The sequence below is a fragment of the Athene noctua genome, chromosome 9 (assembly GCF_965140245.1).
Source record: "Athene noctua chromosome 9, bAthNoc1.hap1.1, whole genome shotgun sequence".
Taxonomy (NCBI): domain Eukaryota; kingdom Metazoa; phylum Chordata; class Aves; order Strigiformes; family Strigidae; genus Athene; species Athene noctua.
The window spans coordinates 17437466-17451962 of NC_134045.1; the positions used below are offsets into that span (position 1 = coordinate 17437466).

General features: G+C 38.8%; 1 protein-coding gene across 2 annotated transcripts in view; it reads left to right on the forward strand.

The window, feature by feature from the left end:
- The window catches only part of CMTM4 (CKLF like MARVEL transmembrane domain containing 4), a 42052-nt gene that overhangs the window by 18185 nt on the left and 9370 nt on the right, over positions 1-14497 (forward strand). For both annotated transcript variants that reach the window (XM_074913592.1, XM_074913591.1), the window contains exons 2-3: positions 1966-2142; positions 14006-14104. In XM_074913592.1, the coding sequence (XP_074769693.1) occupies positions 1966-2142; positions 14006-14104 (276 nt within the window). The remainder of the gene's footprint in view (positions 1-1965; positions 2143-14005; positions 14105-14497) is intronic.

Consider the following 14497-nt stretch of genomic DNA (forward strand, 5'->3'; position numbering starts at 1 on the left):
TTCAGAATTTTTGATGTGAATTGGCCCGCTCTGTTAGCTGGCAAAAATTCATATGGCATGTGCTCTCTTAGAGAGTGTGCTAAGTGAACTGAGAGAGAGTTTCTATCCAAGTATGAGTTTTCTTATTAAAACTGATTTGCTTTGTTTTAATCCATTTTTAAACTTAAATTAGCTACTGTATTCTGAAGTACGTGGCAAACGAAGCATGCAGGGTATTGTCCTTTACTTAGAATTACTGCTGGTGTTAGTGACAAAAATGATAACTTATTTCAAAATCCTTTCTCTTAATTTTGTTAGTTTTGTTGTAGGAGACAAAGGCAGATTAGTGGATGAAGCATAAAAGTGCTGGAAGAAGGGATATCTGCAAAACGTCATTGGAATTGACAAAGAAGGATTGAGCAGGAATTTATTGTATTGTGGCTTCTGTCAATCTTTTAAATTTATGTTTTGTTTGTGCAAAACCTTCAAATTATGGAGTATTTAGCTCTGAGGAGGCTATCTCCCGGAGTTCTTCATCCTCAAATTGAAGTGACTTACTATGGTCTCGCTAGAATTTTGCGGCAGAGCAAAGAAGTGAATTCTTTCTGAGAAATGTAAGTGGGTGGGTGTGGGGGGGGTTGTTGTCTTGAAAACCAAAGCAAAACGCTCTTAAGGCCTTCCCTGCTTGCCATGGAAAATTAAAAAAACCAAACCAACAAAACAAAACCATCCATGCAACTGTTTTTCTTTTACCAACTATATTTAAAGAGGAATCACTTTGAAACATAGACTTACATATGTAAGTTGTATACTCTGAGGTAGCTAATCAGTGGTATCTAATGGTATCTAAGTGGTAGCTACAATTGGTGTATGGTTTTTATGTATTTTAGTTTTGTCCACTGGGCAGATTTTTTCTGAAGTATGATGAGTTTCATTGTTTTATCCTAAAGAGTAAGTTAAACTCTAGTCTTGCAGAAGTCTGTGTTAACCCTACTAAGAGACCTTCTGAATTTAGTGTGACTAACCATTATCACAGTTCAATATGTTTGCATCACCAGTTTTTCCATCATCTATTAGCTGCTCATTTATTGTCTTAAAAAGGAATGATAAAACATATTTTTATATAAAATATAGTATATTGATAAAAACCATGAAAAAGGCAGGCTTACCACTAGAAGGGCATGTAGTGATAGGACAAGGGGTTAACGGTTTTAAACTGAAAGAGGGTAGATTCAGATTAGATACAATGAAGAAATTCTTCCCTGTGAGGGTGGTGAGACACTGGCAGAGGTTTCCCAGAGCAGCTGTGGCTGCCCCCTCCCTGGCAGGGTTCAAGGCCAGGCTGGACGGGGCTTTGGGCAACCTGGGCTGGTGGAAGGTGTCCCTGCCCAGGGCAGGGGGGTTGGAACTAGATGGTCTTTAAGGTCCCTTCCAACCCAAACCATTCTGTGATTCTATAATTTTTGGAGGCTGGTAGAGGTTCTGAATCTATTCTATTTTGACCTTGGATCTCAAGTTGGTAGTGAATTTTAAATAATAGCTTTATTGAAATGTGTTTCACAATCACACTATATTAATGCTGTGTAATTGAGCTTGAGATTGGCCCAATAGACAAATGCATTCCATCTTCAAGTTTTGGAATAGCAAATCATGAGTGAAAAATGAAATAAAATGTTTGAGGTGCTATTTGCATATTAAGCCAATGGCCTGAAGGGGTTTCGTGCCTTTCTGGGTTTTTCAGTCGTATTGCTGTTAGACTCCTTGTAATTTTGCTAAAATATACTTTGTTGAACAGGAGATATCCAGAAGGTCTTGCATTAATTTGCTTTTGTTTTTGCTCTTTAGACAGTGCCTTGCTATAAACTAAAATCACACATTCCTGAGTGTAAACTGATCATGTTCCCAATGGAAATTTCAGGAATACTTGTGGCTACTTTCAAAATGTGGAAATCTATTTATATTTTTTCCACTTGTTTTTCTTCCTAGGTTTTGGCACTGATTGCATTCATCTGCATAGAGACCATCATGGAATGCTCCCCTTGCGAAGGCCTTTATTTCTTTGAGTTTGTGAGCTGTAGTGCATTGGTGGTTACTGGAGTTCTGTTGCTTATGTTCAGTCTAAACCTTCACACAAGAATACCGCAGATCAACTGGAATCTTACTGTAAGTTCATAGAAATCCTCCCTCTGTTAAAAATAACTGCAAATCTGTTTTTAAGTTTGGGCTTTTAACTTTACTTTCTACTGTTGCTTGAGATTGTCTATGAGTGTTCTTTATGTTGGGTAATGTATACATTTTACTTACATTTATTTTGAATACTAACTGCAGAATGAGCTTTAAAATGTAGCAAGATTAAACTACATTAAATATAACTAAAATTGTCTTCTGGTAGATTCTCTTTGGAAGGAAGAAATTCCTGCTAATGCCAGCAATTACTGTTTGTGGCTAAAGTGGATAAAAATGCAGCCTGTAGTTATTTAACTTTGACAGATGCTGTATTTATGGTAGCCTGTTGTTCTTTCTTAAGCTGTTTTTTTTATATTAGGACAGTTGTGCTATGTATTTTTTTTCTTACACAGATTAATACAATCATCGGGTAGTAGTGTAAAAATTATGTGCTTTCTGTGAAAATTAGGTGTTTTGAATTGCTTACATAACTATTAAACTTTGACTGGCAATGCTTAATGGGTTCTCAAATATGAGGAGTTTTAGGAAGAGAACTGCTGGCAGTGCACATTCCTTTTGTAAAAGTCTCTATTTCCATGCTGTATTATGAGTTAAACTTTCAGATTGGGTTGCATAAACACAGGTCACAAAATCAACATGTTAAGTCACTCCAGCAAAAGATCTGCCAGCTTCAAGGGCAATATTTATATCAACTTCTTTGGACAGTACTGATACATATGTGCCTATGTTCTGTTTTGTTTTATAACAGTAATTTTGTAAGTGCTGTTGGAGACCAGTCCCAGAGGTTTTTAGACTTCTGTGTGATTTTTAAAATTAGTTTTTAATGGAATTTATAAAAGTTGCAATTTGCACATTTGCAGTAACTGTTCATAAGCCTAAATGATTTGTCTACAATGAGACTGGAATGTGGAATTAGAAGATCCTTTGTACCCTGGGAATGCATGATCTATTGAGGAACTCTTCCTATGAGTACTCGGTAGATGGATTAGATGGACTGAGAACTGTGACTGGTAGATGAGGGAGATACTGGTGGCTTGCAAAACAAAACTGGTGGAACCACTGCAGTGTTTCTGCGTTGTCTTGCCTTTGCTCCATCTGTCTCTCTCCTGCCAGCATTGTCACCACTTACCTTTGTGGCAAGCTGAAAAGCAGCGGCTGCAGAGAGGACGTTCCCGTTTCTATTGCCAGCTTGGTTGTTTAATGAGCATCACAGCAGCCTCACATCTGATAAAAACAATTGAAGACCATCCTTTTATACCATGCAGTTCTGTACATTCTACTAGGATGTACAAGAGCATGATAACAAGTGTGTATAAGTGCATCAGTGTCACACAGAATACATGGTGGTTTTGCTGGCGTGATGCGAGTGGTTTTACAATGAATACTGGATCTAGCTTATGTTCAAAGTAAGTTTGACCAGGACTTTTTGTTAAGAGACTACAGAGTGTGGTATGCACGATGTCTGTGACTGAGCTGGAGTTGTATCTCTGGAAGAGTCAGTTTAATGACTTTGTGGACCCTTGGTTTTGTGTGTCTGTTCTTTTTGTTCTGTTGTTGAGTCCTGTGGCATGCTTTTACTGCCTACCAGAACACTTGGACAGTATGTTGAACATATGTAAATACAGAAACCTAAATGTAGCTCTCTGCCTTTCCCCCCATATAATGTGGTAGATATCAGTGTGTAACTGGTAGGTCCTTTCAGCCACTCTGACACTTCTTACAGTATTTGAGTGACAAGAACTGTTGCTTTGAGTGTAACATTACTTGTCTCTGCTTAGCACTCTGTTAGAGATCTTTAGAGAAGAGAGGACTTAAAAATCCAACCAGTTGTGGTGTGGGTTTTTTGTTTGATTTTGGTTTGGTGTTTTTTTTTCTTTTTAAAAGAGTATTCTCGTTTTTAGGGCAATGGTCACACTCTGAATCTCCCACCTAAACAGCATGGAGCAACATGACATGGTCAGCATTCAACCTGAAGGGCAAATGCAATACACTGCAAAAGCTTTTGCTTTAGTTCATATTGCGAGATCAACAGAACTAGAAGTAAATTGTCATGATCTCACAAATCTCATTTTTTTAGTTATGTACTGGAGATGAAATGCTTCTTCTATCATTATACCAAAGATCTCTAACAGAAGTGAGAGCTGGAAGCTTCTGATTTCCATTAACTGATAAGCCCATACTTCTTCCTGGTATTGCTTTCTGATTTTAACAATCATTAGTCTGATAGACCATTGCTCTGAGAGGAGTGTGGGAGTATCTTTGTTATTCAGATAGCTGTAGTCTGCTGTTGCATGTACAGAGTGCAAGACTGAAGGCTGCTGACAGAACACCTATGGGGAGATCATTTTGGCAAAGTTAAGAAATCTAAGAATGTAGAGTTGTGGCTGAATGTTTTTTTTTTGGCTCATTTATTCTGGCATTTTATTCTTTACAATTTAGTTATCTATTCATAGATTATTTGCCTCTTTCAGTATTTAGTACTCGTATTTTGATGGTTATTTTGATAATTTTGCAGCCTCTGTATATGACACAGGTGTCACAGGAGTTGCTTTATGAACAAGACTTTCACACTGCTGAATGCTTTAGGAGGAAGTCATTCCTGCTTATGTGTAAATTCATTAATAAATAGGTTTTAAAGAAAAAGTATGACTTTATAACGGGTATTGCCCTTGTGAAAAGTCTCAAATTTTGCTTTTAGAAGCTGTGTGAGAAGAAGAGGCTGTTATCAGTGCTTGGAAGAATTTAATAGTCTTAAATGTAGGAAGAAGTCTTTCTTTAAACACAGCACAGACTTCCTAGGAATCATTTGAAACTGTTTTTAAAGGATCCTACATATTAGAAATACCAGGCCATCAGCTGCTATTGTCCAACATAGGATTGTTTCCTTTAGTATTTGATTAAAATTAATCTTCTTTCTAATGTGTTGTGGGTATTGTCTGATGTCCACTATTCCTGCTTGGAATGAAAATGTGGATTAATATATACTAGCATCTAAAAGATATACAAATTTACTAATATTTTTTAAATATATATTTGTAGCCATTTGGGAAAAGAGCACTGTTTTGATCCTAATTAGAGACTTGCCAATTTCACATTTTCCTGAGGTAAACATGAAAGAAGCATGGAAATGGTGAGGCCAGAAAAAAATCTTACTTGGGTGTGTTGGAAAGAGGCAAGTCTGTTACGGTAAGATGAAAGAACAGTCACTTGTCTGTGTTGTGCAGCACTATCAATATTATGCAAAAATGCAAAAGCTGGGGAATCTGTCAGTGGAAATTTCCATTTCCTTTATACTTCACAGCTCAAAGGGAGCCTGTCCTGCAAGGAGACTAGCAAGTGGTGTGGAGGAAAGAAGAGCACACCACAGCAGAGATTCCTGCTTAACTGATGAGCTTCTGCTTTGAAATATTTGTTTTAAGAGTTAACTAATAACTGAATGTTTGCTATAGTTTTGTGTTTGGCTATTTTATTTTTTTTTTAAACTCATTATTTAAATCTCATGGTATCTACAGGCAGAGCTTAAGATCTTGCAGCCAAACTGTGTGCATGACGTGGCCCTCTAGAAGCAGGGAATGGGTGGGAGAGTAACTGAAGTGTTTGCAGTAACTTTGGTGTTCCGGTGAATTTGCATGTGGTTTGCCAGGCTTTCTGACAATTACTGTCACAGCAGAGTGGATCCACTGTAATGCTGCAGTACCTGTTTTCAGGGCTGACAACTGAGCTGTCTTGGGCAGGGGGAGAAGTGATGGCAAACAGCTGAGAATACTGGAATTTGACAGTATTTCTTGGATTAGAGTTTGTATGGTGAGAGAAATACGAGTCATTACAGATGTAAATCATTGCCTAATCAGCCAGTAGAATGGACTGTTTTATGTTTCTGTGTGAGGAAAAAAATCCTGCAATAGATTATGACCATTGCTTTTTTAAAAAAATTTTTTTGAAACATCCACTGGAGCTCTGGTAGTGTATTTGGGGTGTGTGTGTGCAGTTCTGAATGCAGAGTTTTTCAGCCTAGAGCTGCCTCAGAGATGAGGCACAGAACTGAGCACAGCACAAACTTCCACCCGGTTTATAAGCCCGGACTCAGTCCCAGGGAAGCACTGCTTCAGGGAGGAAACGTAAGGAATCAGGTGTGTCTCTTAGAAGACACAGATCAGTAGTTATATTTTGTGCTGCCTGAAAACTTATTTCATCATCTTTGCAGCGTTGGGGTTTTTCAGTTGTTGCAGCGATGAAACTTTGTGTGCAAGCAACTGACACTTGAAGTTGTTGGCAGAAAATCTGAAGCAGTGCCAAAATGACAAACTGTCTTACAGGAGCCTTGGCTCTGAAGAGTGTAATTACAAAGCTGTAGTTCAAGAACCTTCACAGGGCAATCTTGATTGTTTTAATTTAATTTTTTTCCCCCCTTCTGTTTTGAAGAAACATCTTGGTTTTCTGTGGCTTGCTTAGCTGTTGAATGAGAAATTAAGTAAGTTATCCTTCACTTTTATGTTTGCTGCTGTCAAAATAGCAATAACTATTAAGGCTAAAAGTAAATATAAATTAAAAATAGAATTAATTTCCTCTGGGTTAGTGCTCTTTGTGGACAGATCTTGTTTGGTGCAGCGTGGTGTAAACAATGTATTGTTCTGTAACAAATACAAGCACAAGTTCTAAATACAAGAAGTATTACATGGTTTGGTAGTTATGGTAATGTCTGTTGCTTTGTGACAAGTAACTGCTGGTCCTGTCTGTGTGCAGGACTGGTTATTGGAAGAACGTACAGGGAAAGCAGTGAGGAGCAGCTAAGAAAGAACTGAGAGGGAAATAGGCAGGTGATCTTCGAGAAATGAAATGGGGATTGTAGAAGCATTCATTCAGGAACATGTTTTGGCATTTACAGCAGAGTTACTACATCTAACAGAGCTTGTATTCCAACTCAAAAATAGTTAGAAATAAGATTGAAGTCATATGAATCTTGGTTTTGAGGTCACTTCACAGAATTGTAGAATGATTTGGGTTGGAAAGGACCTTAAAGACCATCTAGCTCCAACCCCCTGCCCTGGGCAGGGACACCTTCCACTAGCCCCGGTTGCTCACAGCCCCGTCCAGCCTGGCCTGGAACACTGCCAGGGAGGGGGCAGCCACAGCTGCTCTGGGAAACCTCTGCCAGTGTCTCACCACCTGCACAGGGAAGAATTTCTTCTTTAGATCTCATCTGAATCTACCCTCTTTCCGTTGAAAACCGTTACCCCTTATCCTGTCCCTACACGCCCTGACCAAGAGTCCCTCCCCACCTTTCCTGCAGCCCCTTTCAGTACTGGGAGGCCGCTCTAAGGTCTCCCCAGAGCCTTCTCTTCTCCAGGCTGAACACCCCCAACTCTCTCAGCCTGTCCTCACAGGGGAGCTGCTCCAGCCCCTGAGCATCTTCGTGGCCTCCTCTGGACCCACTCGAGCAGGTCCATCTCCTTCTGTTGGTGCCCCAAGAGGTGGACACAGCACTGCAGTGGTTGGTCTCACAAGAGCAGAGCAGAGGGGGAGAATTCCCTCCTTCGCCCTGCTGCCCACACTTCTCTTGATGCAGCCCAGGACACGGTTGGCTTTCTGGGCTGTGAGCACACATTGCTGGCTCACAGTCATTTTTCCATCCGCTCATACCCCCAGGACCTTCTCCGCAGGGCTGCTCTCAATCCACTCCTCGCCCAGCCTGGGTTTGTGCTGGGGATTGCCCCGACCCATGTGCAGGACCTTGCACTTGGCCTTGTTGAACCCCATGAGGTTTGCACAGGCCCACCTCTCGCACCTGTCCAGGTCCCTCTGGATGGCACATCCCTTCCCTCCAGCATGTCAACAACACAGCTTGGTGCCGTTGGTGAACTTGCTGAGGGTGCCTCGATCCCACTGTCCATGTTGCCATCAGAGATGTGGAACAGCACTGGTCCCAACAGTGAGCCCTGAGGAATGCCACCTCTTCCATTTCTTCAAAATTGTAGCTTATTCCTGAGCTTTCGGAGTGCCAAGTAAGGTTTTTGAAAGTTATTCGTGTTAATTCAGGTTTTTTTACATACTTTGCTTGAGATACTAGAAATAAGAACTGATTTCCAGCAAGTGCTGGACACCTGGGGCTGGATCACGGTGCCTGAACAGGAGCACCTGCAGATGAATGCTAGAGACCTTGGGGGGCTGCTGTGTGTGACGTGAGACCCACGGGGACCTTCAGCCCTGTGCAGGGGCCAGGCAGCATAGCTCCATGCTGTGAGATGGACACTAAGGTCTCTGCACAGCATGAATCCAGCCTTCTGGGTCACTAACATATTTCAGAAACCATTGTCATGGACTGTTTTATTAGCGGGAAGCAATGCTTATGTGAACCTTGGGGTAGCAGAATCTAGTGTTTGAATAAAGGCTCCTGTACCTATATAATCCTAAAAAAATGTGAAGAAAAGAGATGGGAATTAATGCTCATGCAGTTAATTTGGTTCTTTCTACCCAGGACTTACTCTTGCTTGAGAAACCACATTTCCATTTTTAATTGGGGTGCAAATTACTCATAAAGTTTTTAATAATACAATTATAGAGTAAAATTTGGGAGTTTGACCAGAAGTGCTTGGTTTAGATGACTGATTGATATGTTTGTAAACTTCAAATTGATAATTTCATATAGAAACAAGGGGAGAACTTCCCAAACCTTGCAAGTGAAGTACTGGTTGAAGGAAAAATAAGGGGCATTTAAAAAAAAAAAAAAAAAAATTAAAAAGGCTAAAAACTCAATAACCACACTTCCCCTCCCTTCCCCTGCTAACTGAAAAACAAACCACCAAAACCCAAACAGAGCTAAAAGGAAATGTTACTTTGATCTCTATATTTTGTGGAAAATAACCTGGACAGCAGCAGGCCACTAACTTCTGTTACCTTTTGTGACAAAGTCAAGCTGTTGATATATGCAGACTTCTCGTACAAGTTACCTTAATTTAGCTACTTTAAACTCCACCTAATGTAAGCTCTTGGATTTCAGAAAGCAAATGACAAAAGCAACCACCAGTTTAAATGTCATATTTTTGTTTATACAAATTACAATTGCAATATGACATTGTCTCTCTTTTAAATAGTACCTGATCACTTGTGCAGTCTCTTACTTCACAGGATAAAAAGGCAGAGCATGTATTTTTATTGAATGTCTCTCAAAAGTTTGCCTGTGTGAGGTCAGGGAGATTGATGGATAAAGGCACATGGATGTTACTGATGCCTCTGAGTGTCAGAACCACCTCCTGGTAATGTACCAAACTGGAGCACTAAACAGAAGTCTGTGAAGCTGGTGTGCCTTACAGCTTTCAGGAGTTTTCAGGTCTGTTAACAGACCTCCCATCCATAGAACCAGTTCAGCTTTTCCATCCTTATTAATCCAGGAATGATACCTGCCCAGACTCTTAAAAAAACAAAAGACTGTAGGATGCTGTCCACTTTTCTATTCTAGGGTTTCCCACCTTTACAGCAGAATCAGAACAAAAGCCTCATCCTTTTTTAGTATAAAATGCTGTCTTGTCATAAACCCATCTTTATCCACAAGCTGAGATGCCTCCTCTGCCTTACTCTTCTTCGGAGGGGGACAGATAACTGGTGATGGCAGTAGCAGATATATGTCCTTGGATACTCTCATTTGGACTAATATGACCACTGGTGACTGAACAGAATGACTGGCAAAGAACTAGCAAGTGACCAGAAGTCAGTCTATCATTTTAAATCATTTTGGAGGGAGGGAGCAGCAGCAGTCTAAAGTGGATTTGATTCAGCTCATAGATTTTATTCTCTGTTATGGATGGCAGCTTTGTACAGTATTTCATGGCACAGCATACTGTCTCATGAGGTTGCTGTAATTTCAGCAGGAATTCTTCTATCTGTGTGATGTGGTTTTTACTTTGTCTATAAATATAATAGCAAGAACTTCAGCTACATCATGGCCAGATTTGAAACGGCTCATCTTTTTTCAATTAGTTTATTCTTTTTATTGTCACGATTATTCATTTTCTCTTACGTGGAAAAACGCTGCATTATTTTAGGGAGTGTCCTTTACTTCTTGAATTCCTACTGTAGTTCATTCTCTTCTGTTTTAGCTCTGACTTTATCCAAAATGGTTGTATTTTTTATTTTCTTGGTTTTCTGCTCTAAGTAGTAAATACCAAGTTTTGGGTTTAAAAACCTTCACTGATCTTTTCATCTATGATGTTATCATTGCATATCTTTGTGACAGTGCTATTCATAAGTGTCATTGTTCCTTAAGCCTCAAATAATCTGATCTGTGGATATGAAAGATTGTGTTAGTTTTAGCTTTTTAAGAAACCAGCTTTATTGTATGAATGTGAATCGATTATTAATTTCATTAAAAGGTTTTGACCTAAACAGGGTAAATGGAGAAATGAATAAATTGGAGCCTCAAGATGGCATCAGTTCTTTAGATTTGACTTGTTGGATTCTTTGCAAAAAAAAATTTGATATGCTTTGTAAGGAGTACAATAAAATAAAATGCCAGTGATGATGACAAAGTTTCTGACATACTTATATCTTTGGTTTCCTGGAAAAATAATGACAAAGTCACCACCAGTCTAATTTCAGCAGTATTTCATATTCTGCAGTGTCTCAAACTTCTTACAAGAAGCCCTCAAGTCAATTTGTGGCACGGAGATAGATGATAATGTCTGTCATGTTGTAGGTAGGTCTGTCTTGCTTACATGATTGTCCTTTGGCAAGATGATCAAGCTGACAGATTCAAAAAGTAAGATGTCAGCAGGATTAATTAATAAGCACATCTGACCCTATAAATCATAGAGCATTATGTGTTATCCACTTAGTCTTTATGGATGGTGCTAAGGGTGTACAAAATGCGTGTCTGAAAAAACATAATCTGGATTACAAGAAGTGAAAAGGTGCAATATTAAGCACATCTTTGGTTGGTTGTTCTGATGGTTAGCTCCCTTACAGTTAAAACTTACTTCATTTTGAATATGACTTTTGCATTAACTTTGCAGCTGTTAATTTTGTTATACTATTAATTTTGGTGCCCTCTTCTATGTTGAACTTCTGAAACAGCTAGTATTTTTTAATTATTTGAACACTGGAGACTTTATGTACACAGCTCAATCTTTTTAATATTCAAAGCAGTTTAGGTTCTCTGATTCATGCTGTGAGAAATTTTCTCCTCCTTTCAAATAACTTCTCTTCTCTGTACCCTGATTAATTTTTCAACATACTTTAAAAAATGTGGATACTGGAACAAGATGCAGCGTTCCAGTGTCCCTTGCAAAGGTAAGATTACCACCTTACATCTGTTGTGTCCGTATGTCCAAAAGAATGTGTAAGTGCTTCTTCTCCTTTTTTTTTTGTTTTGTTATGGCATCACATCTTGAGATGCATACCTACTGTAATTACAAAGTTCTTCAGAGTTATTTCTTCTAGGATTTTGTCTCCATTCTGTAGGTCCTTCCTGTAGGTGGCAAATGTACTCTGGTAGTAAAATACACAACTTGGTCTTGGGCTGAACTAATCCAAAAAAAAAAAAAAAAAATTATTAAAGAGCATAGCTGCCCTCTCATCAGTATTTGGTTTCAGCATTCTTGGTGACATACATATGTTTACTCTAGAGACTTGATGAAAATGTTGAATACTGTTGAGTCTGTTATCTGTTGTTATATATAGTGAGACTTCCCTTCTAGTGACAAAAGGTTTGTGCAGGTGAGAACCACAGCTCTTGTTGGCTTCCCTAGCACAGTTAGAGCTGCTGCACTCAAAGTTGGAGAGGAGGATACTCTGAGAAATTGTGAAATGGCATTTGTTTTCTAATGTCTCTATTTCTTAACTTTATCTCTGCAAAGCAAGAGGTTATATAATTAAAACTGCAATAACTATTTAATTCCAATTTGTTTGATGCCCTAAGTACCAGATAACATCTACCTCAGTAGGCTTGAACAGAGAGAAAAAGTATCTCTCTAGTTATACACTGGCAGGTAAAAAGATGGTAGGAATTTCACAATTTGCTTTTGTTTCCTTACTGTTTGGTAAAACAGTTTGGGTCTTACTGGGTTTATGAAATCAGAATGTGTGGGTGGAAATGGCAATGAGCAATGGAAGCCTCTCAGATTTCTTGGGAAAGTCCTCCTTTTAGATGAGGATCAGGCCAAAGTGCTACATCATACAGTTTATCCCAAGGTATGTTTAATTTTCATAACCAGCTGTCGTCGAGTCAGTACCCTCAAAATAGTTTCCCCTGTGAATAACACAGCACAAGAAACTTTCAGTTTTTACAGTTACTTTCTAAAGTATTCTACAATCATGGCTAGAAAAACAGATGTTTTGGGGGTGGCTGGATGACAATGGTCTTTTCAGAGTATTTGTGCTATATAGCTGGAACATAATCATGGGATTCATATCCAGGGAATATGTTTGTATCTTCAGTTTTCTAAGCCTGACTTCTTAGAGCACTTCACAAGATGCACTTTGGGGAAAAATGAAATAAAATTTTAAAAAATATTCTACTTGCAGTAAGTGGAGGAGCAGGAACAGGAAGTGAGCCTGGCTTGAATGTGAGAGGAGTCAAGTAGAACAAATTTGTCCTTGAATTCTAATTAAAGAGTGGTGATGGGGCTTTTTAAATGGTGGGAGTTGGCATGTTGAGTGGGTTTTTGTTGTTTGGTGGTTTTTTTCTTTAACTCAAAACTGTAAGTTGCACAGCAAACTTGTATACAGGTTCTTTCCATCCCTTCTGGCTTTGATAGTGTTCACCTCTCACTGAGTTCACATTCGTTCGGGATACTTGTGCTGAGCTGCCATTCCCTGGTGCCTCCACAGCTTTCTTACCCCTGACTTTACCTGGTCATTCGGTTATCATGATAGTCTGTTATTTCATACATATCTGTAGTGTAAGTATAGCGCAGTGCACATGTGTATCAAATGTTTTAAAAATTATAAAAGATGCCTCAAGTAATGTAGTGAACAGCTAGTCCCTAATGAATCTAGCACTTTGTTTCTTCTATTATTTTAAAGTCCCAACTCTTGAATTTTTTTTTTCTTAAGTCTGCTCAGATAGTCTTGTATTGGCATAATTATTCTTGTGCTAATAGCTGACATTCAGAATTGTTACTTACGTCCCAATGGTATTTTAATGACCCTGCTTTATATAAGGTATAGCAACATAATCATCTGAACATGTGAATGACATGAAGCATATGTATAACTGAATTGCATGTTGCCTGTCATTTTTCTGTGCTTGGAGCAAAGCAAGAATTTTCTCTGAACACAGGTGCCCCTGGGGTGTTGCTATGTATATGTTCTAAAATGTCTGCTTGAAACAACAAATTTATGCAATAAATATGTAAAAATCTGTGTATTCTGAGAATATGGGCAGCTGTTACTCATAGAAATAGCACAGGACATGCAGTTTTCTACAGTGAAGGCTTCAAAGAATTCTGTAGTGCATGGAGTGCTGTTGTGATGTGAAAGAGAACAAGGGGTTCCTGGAGAGCTAAAGTTTGATGTACAGGTTACTTCAGCATCAGCTGAGGTAGAACAGTTTTACTCATTGTTTATGCTGACAGTAGTTTTCTAATAAACCCAGTAGAAATTGAGGTAACGCATCCAGAATCTGCACTGGTGCTTTATGTCTACATGCTGTTTGACTTCAGTTCACAGACTAAAGCACCCACATGCTACATTTCATGTGTCTTTGCCACCTTTTGTGTAAGTGATAAGCTGCATAGAAAGTGGGAAAGTATTGCTGTATTTCTTGTTCTAACCTTCTGTTTCATCACTTCTAATAATAGCAAGCAAAGAATCATTGTTTAGTAATGCTAATAAATTTATTTTTTAGGATCTGGTCAACACTGGACTCAGCACTTTCTTCTTTTTCATTGCCTCTGTAGTACTTGCTGCTTTAAACCATAAAACTGGAGCAGAAATTGCTGCTGTGGTAAGAATATGAACTTCTTTATATATGACTCTTATCTTCTATTAAAACTAATAATGACTTTTCCTTTGTGTTCATTGAATAGAACTGTTGCCTTTGCCATCACAATTTACTTCTGATTTTACAGTTGGCTATAAGCTAACTGTGATTGAAAAAGTATGGACATCCTTTGAGTTGTTTGTCTTGAGGCAAGAAAAACAGAAAAATGACTTGCAGAGAACACTTCAATAGTTGAACTGCCTTGCTTCTTCCTCTATAGCTAGCTTAGATGATACAGCTCTGTAGTGCAAGCTTACAAAAAATATAGAGCCAAAAATTCACAAGAAAGAGGAGTTACTTACACATAATTTACTGAATTCTTCTTGCTTGCTACAGATAATTTTTGTTCTGTGGAGT